The sequence below is a fragment of the Spea bombifrons genome, chromosome 3, assembly GCF_027358695.1.
Source record: "Spea bombifrons isolate aSpeBom1 chromosome 3, aSpeBom1.2.pri, whole genome shotgun sequence".
In the NCBI taxonomy this organism is placed as follows: domain Eukaryota; kingdom Metazoa; phylum Chordata; class Amphibia; order Anura; family Pelobatidae; genus Spea; species Spea bombifrons.
The window spans coordinates 111987530-112002723 of NC_071089.1; the positions used below are offsets into that span (position 1 = coordinate 111987530).

Genomic DNA, 15194 nt, shown 5'->3' on the forward strand with positions numbered 1-15194 from the left:
TACATGCAACTATGTTCCTGTCCTCTTGGGATTTATCCTTCTTCATTGAATGCAGCGATACATTTACCCCCCCAAAAAAATCCATACACTTTCCTAAGTGCAACTTTGAGAGATGACATCCATAAGAAATTTCATTCCCCTAAACAGCCAGGTTGTCTGATTGAAATTTACTGTAGAAACATCTGGTAACACTTCAGGAGAGCTGAAGGCTCCCAAGAAAGATAAGCAATGCTCATCCTGCTAAGATGTCAGTCTGGGGAGGAGAAACGCGAGTGTCGACCACATCATTTCACATCGGGAGTCTGGTGGAGCAGGTGATTTATGGAGCCCCGATGAGGACACTGAGTAATGAGCTGTAACCCCCGTACCTGCCTTTCTCCACAGCGTAAGACTGGGCTATAATTCTCTTTCTGTAAAGGACGTGCTCTTCTGCTCATGTAAGTATGGGCCGCAGACCCTCGCGCTCAGGTCTGTACATTTGGTACTCCACGTGAAGCTATGTGTAATAAAAACATCAAGGGAAATGGACAGCGATATAATTAAGTTCCTTAAGATCAGTGTATTTGGGGTCTAAAAAGCACATTTGTTGGTTTATTGTACAAAATTGACAAGCAGCCTTTAGAACTGCTCAATTCAAGAGGTTTATTCCCCTGTTTTTTTGTTGTTTTTTTTAACTTATTTTTTTTTTTACATATAACATTTTTCAAAATAAAAAAACATCTGACTTTATAGACCTCTCAGGTGGAATATTGGTACCATTATGAATTCATGGTGACATCCCTGGGGCCAGACTATTTATTTTTAATTTTTTTGCATTTTTTATTTACTATTTTTTAATATTTTATTTTTTATCAATAATTTTTTTTAAATGTTTTTATTTATTTATCTTTATTTTTTTTTTTATTCGCTCTCGATAGACCCTCTAGGAACTTTTTTTTATTATTGTTTAAGTGGAGGAGAATTCTCAGTAGAACTCTCGTTTGGGGCATACACTTGCGCTTGCACTGGGACACTTAATGTGTCTCCGCACGGCCAATGGGGACTGATCCTGCTGACAGCAGAGACTCCAGCCTGACCTGCCGTGTATTTAGGGTTTACTATCTCATCGTAAGCCAACGTTGGTTCTTTAGCCCCTTAGTCCTGCTCAAACGTACCGAGCTCTACGGGAATAAATGTCCACCTGTACATTCCAAACACAAATCATTTCACGTTCATGTAAGTCTTCTACCATCATATCGCACTATATGCATAAACGATGGTCCTTGTATATAAAGAGCTGATTATTCCTCCCAATTAAGTCTTCCCTGTTCTTATGATGCTTACTGTTTCAGACAAATAATGCGCGTCCTTTTCTCTGATTCCTTTAGTTAAACTTTAAAGCAACCATCTCCAAAACAATTATAACAATTGCCCGAGCCGTAAGTTTTTTTTAATAAATCCATTTAGCGATGGTAAAAGGTGTGATGGCAATAGCCGAAACCGACGTGCTACAAGAGTAATATTGTAACACTGTCTTGAAGAAGAAGAGACTTAACTAGTTTTCCAATATTGTTGTAATAAAAAGTTATCAAAGACCAAGTATATCCATCTTTAATACTTATGTTTACTCTCAAGCGGCACGCGCACGAAAATGTATTTTTATAGTCCAATCCTCAACAAATATTTCCTCCTTGGGTTTGTAACACACATTGAAAAGAAGTAAATAAAACTCTTATTTCACTTCATTCGCGTTTTATCGATGACGTTTCCTATTAGAATTTTATTGCTCTGTTTTCCGCTATGTCACGCTTTTGGATCTGGCTCTAGAACCTTTGGTTTTAGATATATATTTATATATATATATATATAAAAAAAAAGGAATAACTTAGACTCCTGACTTTTTATATTTGTGTCAATTTCACAAAATGTAACAATGTTTCTGGACGAGGCCTCTGTTGTTCGGGCAGAACAGGAAACCGGCTAATAAGTACAGTCTAGAGAAACATTTTTTATTTCTGTAAATAACTTAGAACAGACCAAACAAATTTTGTAACAGATGTTGAGAGCGATGTTGCCCATATTTTTTATGATACATTAGTCAGATATTAGCAGCTGTTTACATGAATAATGTGTTTGTTAATGCATCTATCAACTTGAAACCATCTGCATTGTTTTAACTGGAGCTGGTCATTTTAAATCAACTGAAAACGCACAAATCCCCGTCCCCAGAACTCCGTGCCCCATCAGGCACTCGTGCAATGGTTAAATCACGCCGCTATGGAGTCATTAGGCATGGCTTTTTTTTTGCGGGCAGTTAAGGCATATCCAGGAAATTTTGATAAAAGGGATAGGTGGTGGTTGTTACAATATCCTAACTTTTTGTCACGGACACCGCTAAATAGAGCTAAACCTTTATTTCTTTAAAAAAAGGGGAAGCTGTGACCGTAATTGTACTTTTTAGTAGCGCAGGTGTTTGGGGCACAAAGCTGATGGCCTTCTGATGGCAGATGAATTGTTTAGAAGGCAGTAATTGGATAGACCCAGCTCGAACCTCTTCCCTAAACCCTCAAGGGTTATACGTACACTGCCACACAAAAGTTTGGGGTCAATTAGCTTCATGGAAAAACGAGGAAAGTTCGAGCCGTAACATAATGGCCAAAGGGTTTTCTAACAATCAGCCTTTCAAACTTACACTTGGATCAGTGAACACGACGTGCCATTGGAACACAGGAGTGATGGGAGTGATAAAGGAGTGATGGGAGTGATAAAAGGGCCTCTGTACGTCTATGAAGAGATTCCATTAAAAATCAGCCATTTCCAGCTACAATAGTCATTTACAGCATTAACCCCGTCTGCGCTAAATTTCTGACCCATTTCATGTTATTTTAACGGACAAAATTGGCTTTTCTTTGAAAAACAACAAAATGTCTAAGTATATATTCAGTATATATTAGAAATCCATCCAATGCTTAATCCATGGGAGCAGCCATCTTAACAAGCAAGACCAAAAGAACGGGAGAGTTGCAAAAAATGGTGGAGCTTACGACGGCGTGGGCTGAGTTTGTACAGTGCCGCTACTTTATTAATATTATTTTTATCTTTTATATGTATAACGCGAACAATTTACACAGCACTTCTTACAATACATATATTCAAGGGGTCTGACGAGACGAGAATTGACAGACTAAGACAAACCGATACATTAGGTGAAGAGGCTCGGCTCGCAAGCTTACAATCTTGAGGGAATGGGGCGAGGACAGACATAAGGAGCAGAGAAAGGTGAGAGGTAGTGCGGGGTTTTGAGATGTTTCCTGAATGTTGGGAGGGAGGGTGAAAGCTGAAGGTTCGGTAGAAGTAGGTTCCAGAGATATGAGGGCCCGGGGCCCTAGACATGTTCCCCAGTGGCATAGAATTCATACAGTTAAATCAACTGGCAGAACCTTGTGGAGCCAATGGGAGATGAATGCTCTCTTCCGTTCACAACACAATGTAATACAGACAAGGACAAATATATTACGCATAAAGACGGATATTACATGGGTTACTAGGAGCACAAACGTACCGGGCAAAATAAAATTAATTAAAACATGTCAAAGCCGTTCCAAAATCCAGAGGACATGTATTACGCTAATTACAACAGCAACATTCGGAACACAAGACCTCAAATAAAAATATTTTCAATCACTCCCTGGATAGCGTTAAGTATTCCTAAAGCCGCACTTGATGTCAGACTGGAATAATTTAGTGCCTCATCTTCCATCAGCTTCAGAACACGGAGATTCAAGCAGGTTCCAGGAATAACTTTTCAATTTCACAGTGGTTGGCAAAGCCAGGTGTTAAGATTGGCTTTTAACTTACGATCTCTATAACTACTAAACACTATAAATTTTTCAGAGCGGTAACTTGCCAACTGTAAAGAAACTAAGGTTTTATTGCTTGTTTTTATAAACTTCCAACCCTTATAATTTTAACCCACTTGCCCTGTCTATAAACTACAAACTATGAATGGATGCCAGTTTTTTTTCTTAAGGGAAATAAACAGTCGCTTATTTACTAACAGTATTATCCTTTATTCCATTAGCAGATGGGACAATATATTCAGCCATATCCATAGAGAAACATTAATGCAATATTTTTTAATTCACTTTTTTGAAGTTTTTCCTTCTTGTTTTATACTTTTAAGGGTAGAACGCTATAAATGTAAATTGAACCCAATTCAGATTCTTTCCCCCCAAAATGCGTTTTAAAGACAGCAGGAGATTAACAAAACTTGCCACAAGGGGTGAGTGAATATAGACAGACTCGACGTATCGGTTATAAAGATCAGAGTGTGAGAATTCTCGTCCCATTAAACTTGCCAAGACAGCATCTTGAATTACTAAATATTCTTGTAAATGCCGTGTTGACTGTAAGGAGGTTTCCGCCACCTCTTTACTTTTTCGTTAGCGTGCAAATAAATGCAATTGGCACGGTCAATGATCTCATTAGTGCATTGGGGGGGGGGGACTAAAAAAAGATAAATGTAAAAAAAAATTATAATAAATAAAATTTTAAATAAATATTTAGTTAGCTTACTCATAAAATGATCAAACAATATATTGCAGTTAAATGTTTAAATTGTTTTGGTAATAAATGTATAATATAATATAATATATATATATAATATATATAATAAATATTTATATATATGACTAATATATTATATATATATATATATATATATATAATTTATTTATATATATATATATTGTTACACATTTGTTTATTATTAGTATTACCTTGCTTAAGTTTTCTTTGATGGTTCTGTTGTCTCGTTCCACAACTTTCACCATTTCTTGGCTGCCCATGTACATGGCATTTGCTGTAAAAACAAACAAAAGAAATCCAACAATAAATACAAAAAAACCCGTCTTATAAACATAATTGCGGTATAAAAAAAAAAGTAATAAATGAAGAAGCTCGGTTAGTCAACAAAGCATTTTCTTATACTTTCCAGCCGCACCAGATGCATGGGAAGGTTAGAAACTCGGTCAACAGATGGTAGGTAAAGGAAACGAGGGATTCAAGGTGAGCTGATGGCTCTTTCTTGTGGAGATGTCCTCACAGCCGGAGGTGAGGTTTAAAGTGGTTTAGTGGCTAAATTAAGCACCAGGAGGGATAAAGAGAGGTCGTTTGTGAATAGGAACAATGACCTTAATAAACAATAAGTGATGTAAGTAATAAGAGACATTTTATCCCATGGGCAAAACAATCAATTGCCCAAGGCCTAGTACTGTCAAAGACCTATCACCATGCCATCCGCGTTTGACCCCGGACTCTCCGCGATTGTAAAACAATATCTATGGTTCTACGTACGTATCCAAGCCCGATTTAGGGAGGGATAAAATGGTGTTACCAAGAGCCATCTGTCCTACTTCTTCACAGGTCACAACATCTTCACCGCAACAGATCAGTTGATTTAAAGTTGGCTACGCATGGGGTGTCGCAGTTTGCCTAGTCTTGTCGCTTAGAAGACATATGGACACTGAGCCAGAGATGAGATGGATAGGTGATATTTGTAATACCAAAAGCAGGTAAAGGAATAGGGTAGTTTGCAAGCAAAAGGGGTTACTAAGGGAGACAGAAATCCTACCTTCACAACCCCATCTAAAACTAAATCTAGTAGGAAAAACTAATATACATAAAAATGATTGCTTTATGTATATTATAGTACTTTACACATTACAAAATATATACTATATATGTGCAAACAAACAACAGTAGGAGCCCTTTCCTCCTCTAATACTTCGTCTTAACGTGTGTTCATTTTATTATTTATGTTGTATATTATCTGTTTTAACCTTATATTTCATCGTATGTTGTTCCCTAGTGTAATGGCGCTACGGAATCTGCTGGAGCTCTATTAATCCAACCTATTGTAACGTAGTCTGTGTTACGATTAGAATAGAATGTGAACTTATAGACTTTATTATTCATAGGATTTTATAATAAGTTTTATGTGCCTAAAAACACACAAAAAAATCTTTATTCTTTATTTTTCCAAGTTCCAAGAGTTTACATATCTTTATCTTGTTCATTCATACTGATATTATATATATATATATATATATATATATAATATATATATTAAAAAAACCCCAAACTATTAAACTAGTAGTTCTATTTTGTTCTCTCTTGTCACATTTTCACTTCGGCGACTGTGTCCCCCCCTTAAATGTAACACCATATCACACACTAATGCCTGGCCAAGCATCTGGGGTCCTCTGTGACATAACGTACATACACTACACAACCGAGCCATAGGAAAATAAAGCGGGTCTACGGTCCAAGAAAGATGTTTTATATATTGGGAGAAATCTAGACACCGCGATCCTTCCTAACACATGTAACTATAAACCGTTATTGTCGAATGCGGGTCACGCCACACACAAAGTGACTGAACTCCTAAAATTCACTAAAATATAGTAGGAATGGGGGAGGGTAAATATCCCATATAATGAAGTATAATGCATCATTTGAGAGTAACAACCCCCATTTCTCCACTGTTGCCAAGTGTCTTGGAACTCCACGGACAGTCACTAGATCTGGATCTCTGTCCGAGGTACGGGGCAGGGATTTTTTTTTAACACCGTATCATATGAAGGCATTTGTTTAGAGCAGGGGACAGGGGAGGAGGCAGTTTACAAAACATCGAGGCTGAAGTCTGCAACTTAATCCAGCGACATATGCCATTAATTTGCGTGGGATTATATTAACAGGTTGGCACATGAAAACCAACAACTACTTAAACCGTTCCCCCCCTTATCCATCATTAAAAAAGTTAACAAGCTTTGCGCCTCTCAACACATACGGAACACTTTCATAGTATCATACTATATGTAATTTATTGGGGGGCATCGCTAGAGATGGCTAGGACTGTAAAACTAACCGGGACCCCCATGCGTTATAGCGAAGTTCATATCCATGTAAATTTACTGGATTTATTCAGCCGCTGGTAGAATTTCTATTTGTTCTTCCCAAATTTCGCTGGTTTGCGTTTTCTTATTTCTACACGTCCGCCGGGCACAGAGAAGCAAACGCAAAAGGGGGGGCTATGAGACCCTCTTTCATGTTTGGGCTTTAGGTAATTGCTCATTTTCATGTAATAAAGCTCGTTGTGTTATACAAGTATTTCCCTCTCCCTATCGCACGTCAGGGAAACGGATCACTGTGAAAAAAGTAAAATGGTAAAATCTGGAAATTTCACCTTTTTACAGTGAAAATGAGGGAAAAAAATGGAAAAATAGCCCTAAACTTTTTTTATATTTCCCCCCCTACAAAATCTTTACAAAAAAAATCCAGTACATCAAAAAAACAAAAAAAAGTGTTTGGCGACAATTATCATTCTGACATCGTTATATACCCTGGAATATAGGTTATATTGTCCGTATATAAAAATGTTGTATATAGAGTTTTATATATTTACTGCTAACACTACCAAAGACAAGGAATTCTGTACTATCCTCAAAACTTGAGTGGAACAAGATTTATCCCAAACACGTCACCAAATTAGAAGCACACTCTGGCACATGTAAACATGCTATTAAAACATGGCATGGCAGTGGATGAACTGGTATCAGCTGATTTGGTGGTAGAATGTTGGTGGCTTGAATATTAATCGTAAAACTCCATGGGGTATTACAGATGTGCCCCTTATTCTGCAGGCCACGAGGGGTCAATTATCTGCCGATAGCTGCAGTAGAGATTTGAAGGCCAATATTAATGTTCCCCTCCTCTAGGTGGAGCTAGAGGACATTTTTTCAAACGGCTATGACCATCGCACCAGTCATTCCCTCCTCAGATACGTATTTAGTACCACGCCGTGCAATATTTTTGAAGTTCATGCTCTTTAAAGGTCACCCTAAAACCAAATGTCAGTCCAATAAAAAAAGATACTACCGCAAACTCCAATACTCATGTTTTTGACATTTAAACCACAGGACCAATATGGCCTCAACAACATTAACTGTTGACATAGTAAAAAAAAAATAAGTCGTTGAATGAGTAAATTATTAGTCCACATTTGTGTCGGCCACGGGATTTGGGTCTATGATGTTATAACGAAAGGAGCATATAACGCCGGACTGTCTTCTCGCTTACGTCCAAACACCTGGTCTCTCCGCTCATCTAATGATATTTGTCTGTCCTCTGATCGGATTTCCACTTCTTCGCCTACAAGATTTCTCAGGGGGTGCTCCCGTTCTCTGGAATGTCCTTTGCTGACTTATCTGACCCCCCCGTTTTCCTTCAGTCCGTCAAAAACTCCCTCAAGATCCGCTTATTCTGTGTATCAGTTTCCAGTTGTAACAAAATCAATCAATCGGTTCTTGTTTCCTCTTCCTGAAGGGTCTTTCGGAAGGATTTATACCACAACATAACAGACAGACACCTCTACAGAGGAACACTTTTATTTTCGGGGTTGTGGTTATCGGCATGGCTAAGAGAGAGGGCTTTAAACTAGAACTTATGTGATTTTTTTATATATTCATCATTGTTTATGAAAAAAGACATTCAGAAGAAGAATAATGTATTTTCTTTACACAATGTCTTTTATGAACCCATTTACTGCTAATTATACAGATTATTGTGATGTTTTGGGCTGTAGAACCCTGTGATACCCCCATACCCAGCATACATTCTGCGCTTCTAGAAAAAAGGGGCATCGGACGGGATTTGGGGTCCAAAGAGGGTCTCTTAGAGGTAAGTACCAGATATATGACGACAGATCCAATGCCTATAGTTACCCATCACTTGAGTATTACTTTAACATTTATAATCCCCAAATAAACTACCTTATAATTAAAATAATAATAAAAAAAACTCAATGTATGAAAACGCCCAAACAGAAGGAAGCAATAAGCTTTCTTATTATACAAAATCTAGCGAGTATTTCCCATTATTCCATGAATTTTGCATCTTTTCCTTTTCTCTGTTTGGGATATTTATAATTTATAAAATATGTCCTCAAATTTATAGTTTTATAAAGATTACAATAATATACATTTATTGGCAGTTCAGTAGCTTTCAGGATATATATATATATATATATATATATATACCGTATATATATATATTTCCACAACTTATTTACTGGTAGATGCGTGTAAAAAAAGTGATAATTTCTTCAAGGGGTGGAACTGAAAACATTCTGTGGAAAGACTGCACAGACTTAGAAAATGTTTCTCAGGTTATTAATGTTTGAAATAGTGGTAAATGGGTCGTTTGTGGCTAGAATGTGGTTTGCCGCTGTTGACGTGAGTGTACAAAAACCAGACAACTAAGAGGATCTGATATTCCATATTTACAGATTCTAAAAAAAAAATACTGAATACTATAACTGTGGATGCTCTCAGGAAATAGAATTTTATGCAGAAAACTGTGAAAGGCGTTTTTTAGCAACTGGACAGCTTATATGACATTCCGGACGACGAAAAGAACAACAAAAAAAACCCCTTTAGAATATTGTTGATGCTATTTAAATAAATACATTTGTAAAGATACAAAGATGAAGGAATCCTGTGCGTTGTCACATCTGTGTATAGCACATAAAACATAACTTAACAAGATGAACAAGATGACATCATAAACACATCTACCTGCGGCCGCCAATGAAAGAATTCGGCTTTGCATGCAAATAAAGATATGGATTGGGGATGAATCGGCCCAAAAATGGTCCTAGTAGCCTCACTTATGTTGATGACACGGTTATTATTGTTAATGTCAAATGTCACTGATTTAATTACACATTATACAGGGCCAGCCAAGCTCTCCCTGGAGCTCACCGGGGATAATATATATAGTCAAGTAAACGTAACTCTTCTGCGAACTGTCCCGCCAACCCTAGTAAACAGACCCCAATTGGCAAGACCAAAGACGTGGAGCCAAGTGGAGTTGACGTGTCGGCAAATAATAGATTTTTAGATATACATATATATAAAAAAACATAATCCATGTACATTAAAATCTGTGATGATTTTAACAGAAAAAAAAAATAAAATATTTTTTTAAGAAAACAAAATTTAATATCTTATTTGGCTAAATGGCTAATTCTGAATTACAGAAATGTACGCTAATTAATTAAAAATTGTCAAAAAATAATGATGGGAAATTTTTCAGCTTCCAGACAGATATTAATTCATTTTCCAAGAATACACGTTGGAAATCCTGTGCCGCTTCGAGGCACGTGTTTTGGCGGCCGCGCTTAATTTATATTAAAACCTTACGTCAGACCAATAAAGTTTATTAAACCCTGTTTTAGTATTACATTTTTTGCACGTATGTCATGTTTGATACCTTTTTCGGCCATTTTTGTTTATAACATAATGTTTAACAATTTGTTTATTTTTTTGAAAAAATAGTTACATTGGGTATGTGCTTGGTATGTATGGAATTGTCTGAATTGCCTAAACTGAATTTTTTTTGCTTAACTATTTTCGACCGGCGTAGAACTTCAGCACTAAAATGACAGAAAAAAAAAAGAAGAAAAATGCTACAGCAACTTTTTACATCCATGACTGTAGACAAATTTCTTCATTTAATGTTTTCTAGCTTCTTCTTCTTGGTGAAATCGTAGCATGGATGCTTATTCTGCTTACCTCTTTATCCATCTGTTCATCCACCAATTTTGGTTGGAATTATATTATTAAACATGAACCCTCTGTACTTTTCCCATACCAACTCAATGGGAGAGCTTTCTACGCACGGGGGATGGGGGTTGGTGTCTCGTTAGATTCTCCAGACATCGTCTGGAGCTGATCGGTGGTAAGTATATGACATGGCAGGAGATGTGGTCGGCCAAAGCATCTCCTGCAAGGCAAATAGCTGGAGGAAAATGCATATGGTGGCAAGGAGACGACAGGAAACCTTGAAGCCAGGTGGCCCATTAATATAAGGTCAACACATAGTTGACACACTACAAAAATGTAGAATAAGCACTGCTCCTTCCAGCCCTACAGATACTTGGCAAAAGTAAAAGTGCACAAAGACAACCGATGGACACAGAAGGATCTAGTCATGGGGTAAATGCTACCAAAAACCTTGGGTTGCTCAAGATAACCTATTTATTCCCAACAATTGAGCGTCTCTTTCCTGGGAATCCCAAGTTTGCACAATGTCCTTCTCAGGTCTGCTGGCAGCATGTAATTGGCAAACGTCATACCCCCTTCCTCCCACGTTATATGTTTGATGGGGCAAATTAACAGCTCTCTTATATCGCCTTATTCTGACATTGCTTATGCAGAGGTGTTGGTTGTCACAATCAGGGGCAGCTGCCAAAAAAATAAAACTGACGACCAGAACATAAGAATGTTTCTTTGCTGAAACTGGAACACTGCAGATGTATCTATCCCCCATCAAATCTTTCTGTACACATTAAGGACCACTAAATACCCAGAAGTGTTCAGCGTTCCAATGAAACTGATATTAATGAAGAAGAATGTTTTATTCTTACGAGGAAAATAACAATGTACTTTATATTTTATTATGTTCACTCTTTGTTCCGAGCTCCATTACAATGTTCTATCTGTAATAGAACAAACAGAACAATCAACACCAAATAAAATGCTTGGGGCAAAAAGCCAACCACTGCGGCTTCTATAGAGACACAGACTAATTAATCTGAATCTGTTTTAACTACATCCCAGTTTGACATAAAAGAATTTCCTTGGAAGAGAATCATGTTAACATAAAGATTTTTTTTAATTAATTTAGAAAAAAATAAAAATACATTTCTTAACTTCAAAAATAACCTTTAATCAATTTTATCACTATTGCACTCCTAATAGACTGTAAGCTCTGAAGAACAAGGCCCTCTTGTCCTGTTGTATCAGTATGTATTAACGTGTGTTCTTGTTGTGGTTAATTTTACATTATATTACAACACCAGTACATGGCTTGGCGCCATTAAAACAATAAGAACATTGACAATGCCATACGTCAAGACATACTGGTACAGACGGAGGTGAGCCCACTGCCCCCGCGAGCTATTAGGAGGCTGAGGGGAAACGAGACAAAAGCATGGCTGCCTGGATGAAGATGATTTGGTTTTAGTGAGGGTGATGAGGAGACTTTAATGGTCTGGAGGTTTTGGGGGTGGAGCAGATAAGATATCTAGGGGTGCATTAAGGACTCTGTAGGTAAGGGCCAAGAGAGCCAGCAAGGCAGCAGATGAACAGTGATGGGATAAGACAATTAGTCCGGGAAAGGTGTTCAGAATGGATTGGAGGGGTGAAACGCCAAAGGTGGAGGCCAGTTGCAATAATCCAGATGGAGTATCGCAAGGGAACTGATTAATATTTAATTAGTCTCTTGTGTGAGGAAATGTTTAATCTGACAGATATTCAGTGAAGGCATCAGGAATTGGTGAGTGACTGGATAGGATAGATGAAGAAGACAGCGAGCCAAAACACCAAGGCAAAGAACCTGTTCTCTGCAGTAATGATCATACCTGGGAACTCTCCGGGTTTGACCCAGAGAACTCTGGGTGAAGCACCGGTTCTCTGGGTCGGGGGTGCGGGGTCTTGACACACTGTCGCTTCCTGCCAATTTTCCCATTAAATGGGGGCATTTCCCACGATGTCAGCTAACTGACATCAGCGGGAACGCCCTAGATGTCATTGGGAATGCCCTAGACGTCATCAGGAACACCCACTGATGGCAGCGGGACCGCCCAGTAATGGCAGTGGGACCGCCCACCGTCGGCAGCGGGACCACCCACCAACGGCAGCGGGACTGCCCATTGCTGTCAGTGGGTAGTCCTGGCCGAGTCCCGCATGGGAAGGCTCCGGGTAGCCGGAGCTCAGAAGTTGATAGGTATGGTAATGATACTGTGGATAGAGAAGACAGAGAGATAACAAATAGCTCACAAGAGACAATTAGGCGCACAGGAAAAGATCGAGAGATCAGGAGATGAGACTAGCCTGTTTTTGGCATAGAGGCAATAGTGAAATTCTAAAGAAGAGATGAGTCTCTCTCTATTCTTCTCTATTAACACCTCCACCCTCCTACAAGGGTATTACAAAAAAGGCTATACTAAAAATGAGGTCAAATTTTATGTTTCTACTAGTATTCCCAGTAGAACACTAGAACAGTGCTAGACTGCTGACTAGAACTATCAGAATATTTAAACTCATGCAACACAGTGAGTTATTAAAAAAAAAGATTGCTCTCTTACAATAAAACCATAAAAAACAATCGGTTTAGTTTGGAATATGCACATCGACACAACGTGTTTGGTTTAAGTTTGCTTTTAGAGTTAACGGCTGATATAAACTAATTTCTCCTCAAACTAACGGAGCCTTATGGGAAATCCTGCCCAGAAAGCAGGTCACTAATCTATAAACTGTGTCAATATTTGAAACACTTACACGAACTGTGTGTTTGTACAAAAAAAAAAAAAAAAAACGTACGGCATCCTGTACCAGCGTTTGCCCAGTTCTGGGTCAATTTATATTAAACGTGTTGTTTGGCCGGAGGCCTGAAGAAGCATTTGCCGAGCGGAGCCTCAGGACGTTGTATGAGAAAAGCGTTTGGCCGGGGTCCCTTACCCTCGGCTCGTCACTAGGAGCGGATAATAAACAAACCACAGGAAGAGAAGTAAGGTCACCTACAAACACTCACAGACCTCTTGCAGAGACCAAACGCGTTTTAACAGACGAGGGGAACGCATCTAGCAAAATTATCGTGGGCCACACTCCAGCTGGAAAAAATAATCGCGGCTATTTTAGAGATACTGGATATTTGTTTAATGTTCTCAGGATGGAGGTGATGCGCAGCAAACCACGAATGATAATGAAATTCTGGAATTTAGCCTCAAAACGTGGAACGTCGAGTTTTTTTTTGTTGAATGCCCCCAGGACAGGGTTCCACAGGTGCCTGTGACTCAGTGTGAATTAAAGGCTGCCAGCCAGTGTCTTTTTCCAGCACCGGGTTACAGACGCTTCATTCTGTCGCGCTCTGCTTTAAAGGCACACTATTAGATAAAACATCCTGCCCTCGTACGACCCCGCGCCGGCGCGGAACCGCCGTGGATACGTTTACGATTTTCAGTTGAAAAAAAATAAATAAAAATTATTGTCAATGTGTGTATCTAGAATATGCAAGAACGGGCAAAAAAAAATAAATTAGCAGAAAATGGAAATATACAAAACTTAAAAATAAAACCTTTATTTATACAAAAGCAGAAACGCTTTAGCGCGAAGGGTATCGCAGGAACGGGACTACTGTTTCGAATGGAAATGAATTGCTTTTAACCCTTGAGTGCCCAGGGGTCGGGGGCACACTTTTCCTCGTTGGGAGATGGGACAATTGTCGCTGGTATTGTGAATAGTATAATGTTTAAAAATGGCTGCGCATTTTGCACATGTATATGTTCCAGCTCTGTATATGTCCCAGCTCTGTATATGTCCTAGCTCTGTGTGTGTTCCAGCTATGTGTATTTTCCAGCTCTGTATATGTCCTAGCTCTGTATATGTCCTAGCTCTGTATATGTTCCAGCTCAGTGTATGTTCCAGCTCTGTGTATGTCCTAGCTCTGTGTATGTTCCAGCTCTGTATATGTCCTAGCTCTGTATATGTCCTAGCTCTGTGTATGTTCCAGCTCTGTGTATGTCCTAGCTCTGTATATGTTCCAGCTCTGTATATGTTCTAGACCAACACTTGGATCATACTGCCTTGTGACAAACAATTAAAAATATCTTAATCTTCCAGAGGGACCCTTTGACTCATGAATGTCAACGAAAGAGAGGACCTCATTACCATAAAAATTACTTAATTAGCATTTCCATAAAGCATCAGCTCAGTGTGGTGTTTGAGTCTGGAAAGTCACCCAAAATATCACATGACCGACAGCAATGGCGGCCTCCGGGTCTATATAACTTATGATTATATAAACCAGTGGAATGTCCTAACCAAAATTGCACTTGCCAGGGGAAGGAAATACTATGCTGTACTATAGGTATTGGGAGCTTCGCCATTTAGTAAATAAAACCATTACTTTTCGTTTAATCCCCCCACAAGGCATACAACACAGAAATCATATTAATAAAGGATGTATAGGTTTCGGGTTCCATAAATGTAATTCCATAGGTACTCAAAATGAGCCTATTTAGTAGCAATGCTCTGAACAAGGACAATGGGGAGTCCCTAAACCAATTGAAAACAATGCATTTTGAGCCCGTA

The 15194-nt window shown here is 38.5% G+C and overlaps 1 protein-coding gene across 1 annotated transcript in view; it reads right to left on the bottom strand.

Moving 5' to 3' along the window:
- Positions 1–15194, bottom strand: part of LDAH (lipid droplet associated hydrolase) — a 66887-nt gene that overhangs the window by 2720 nt on the left and 48973 nt on the right. The window contains exon 7 of the mRNA XM_053461067.1: positions 4758–4840. Coding sequence (XP_053317042.1) covers positions 4758–4840 — 83 coding nt within the window. The remainder of the gene's footprint in view (positions 1–4757; positions 4841–15194) is intronic.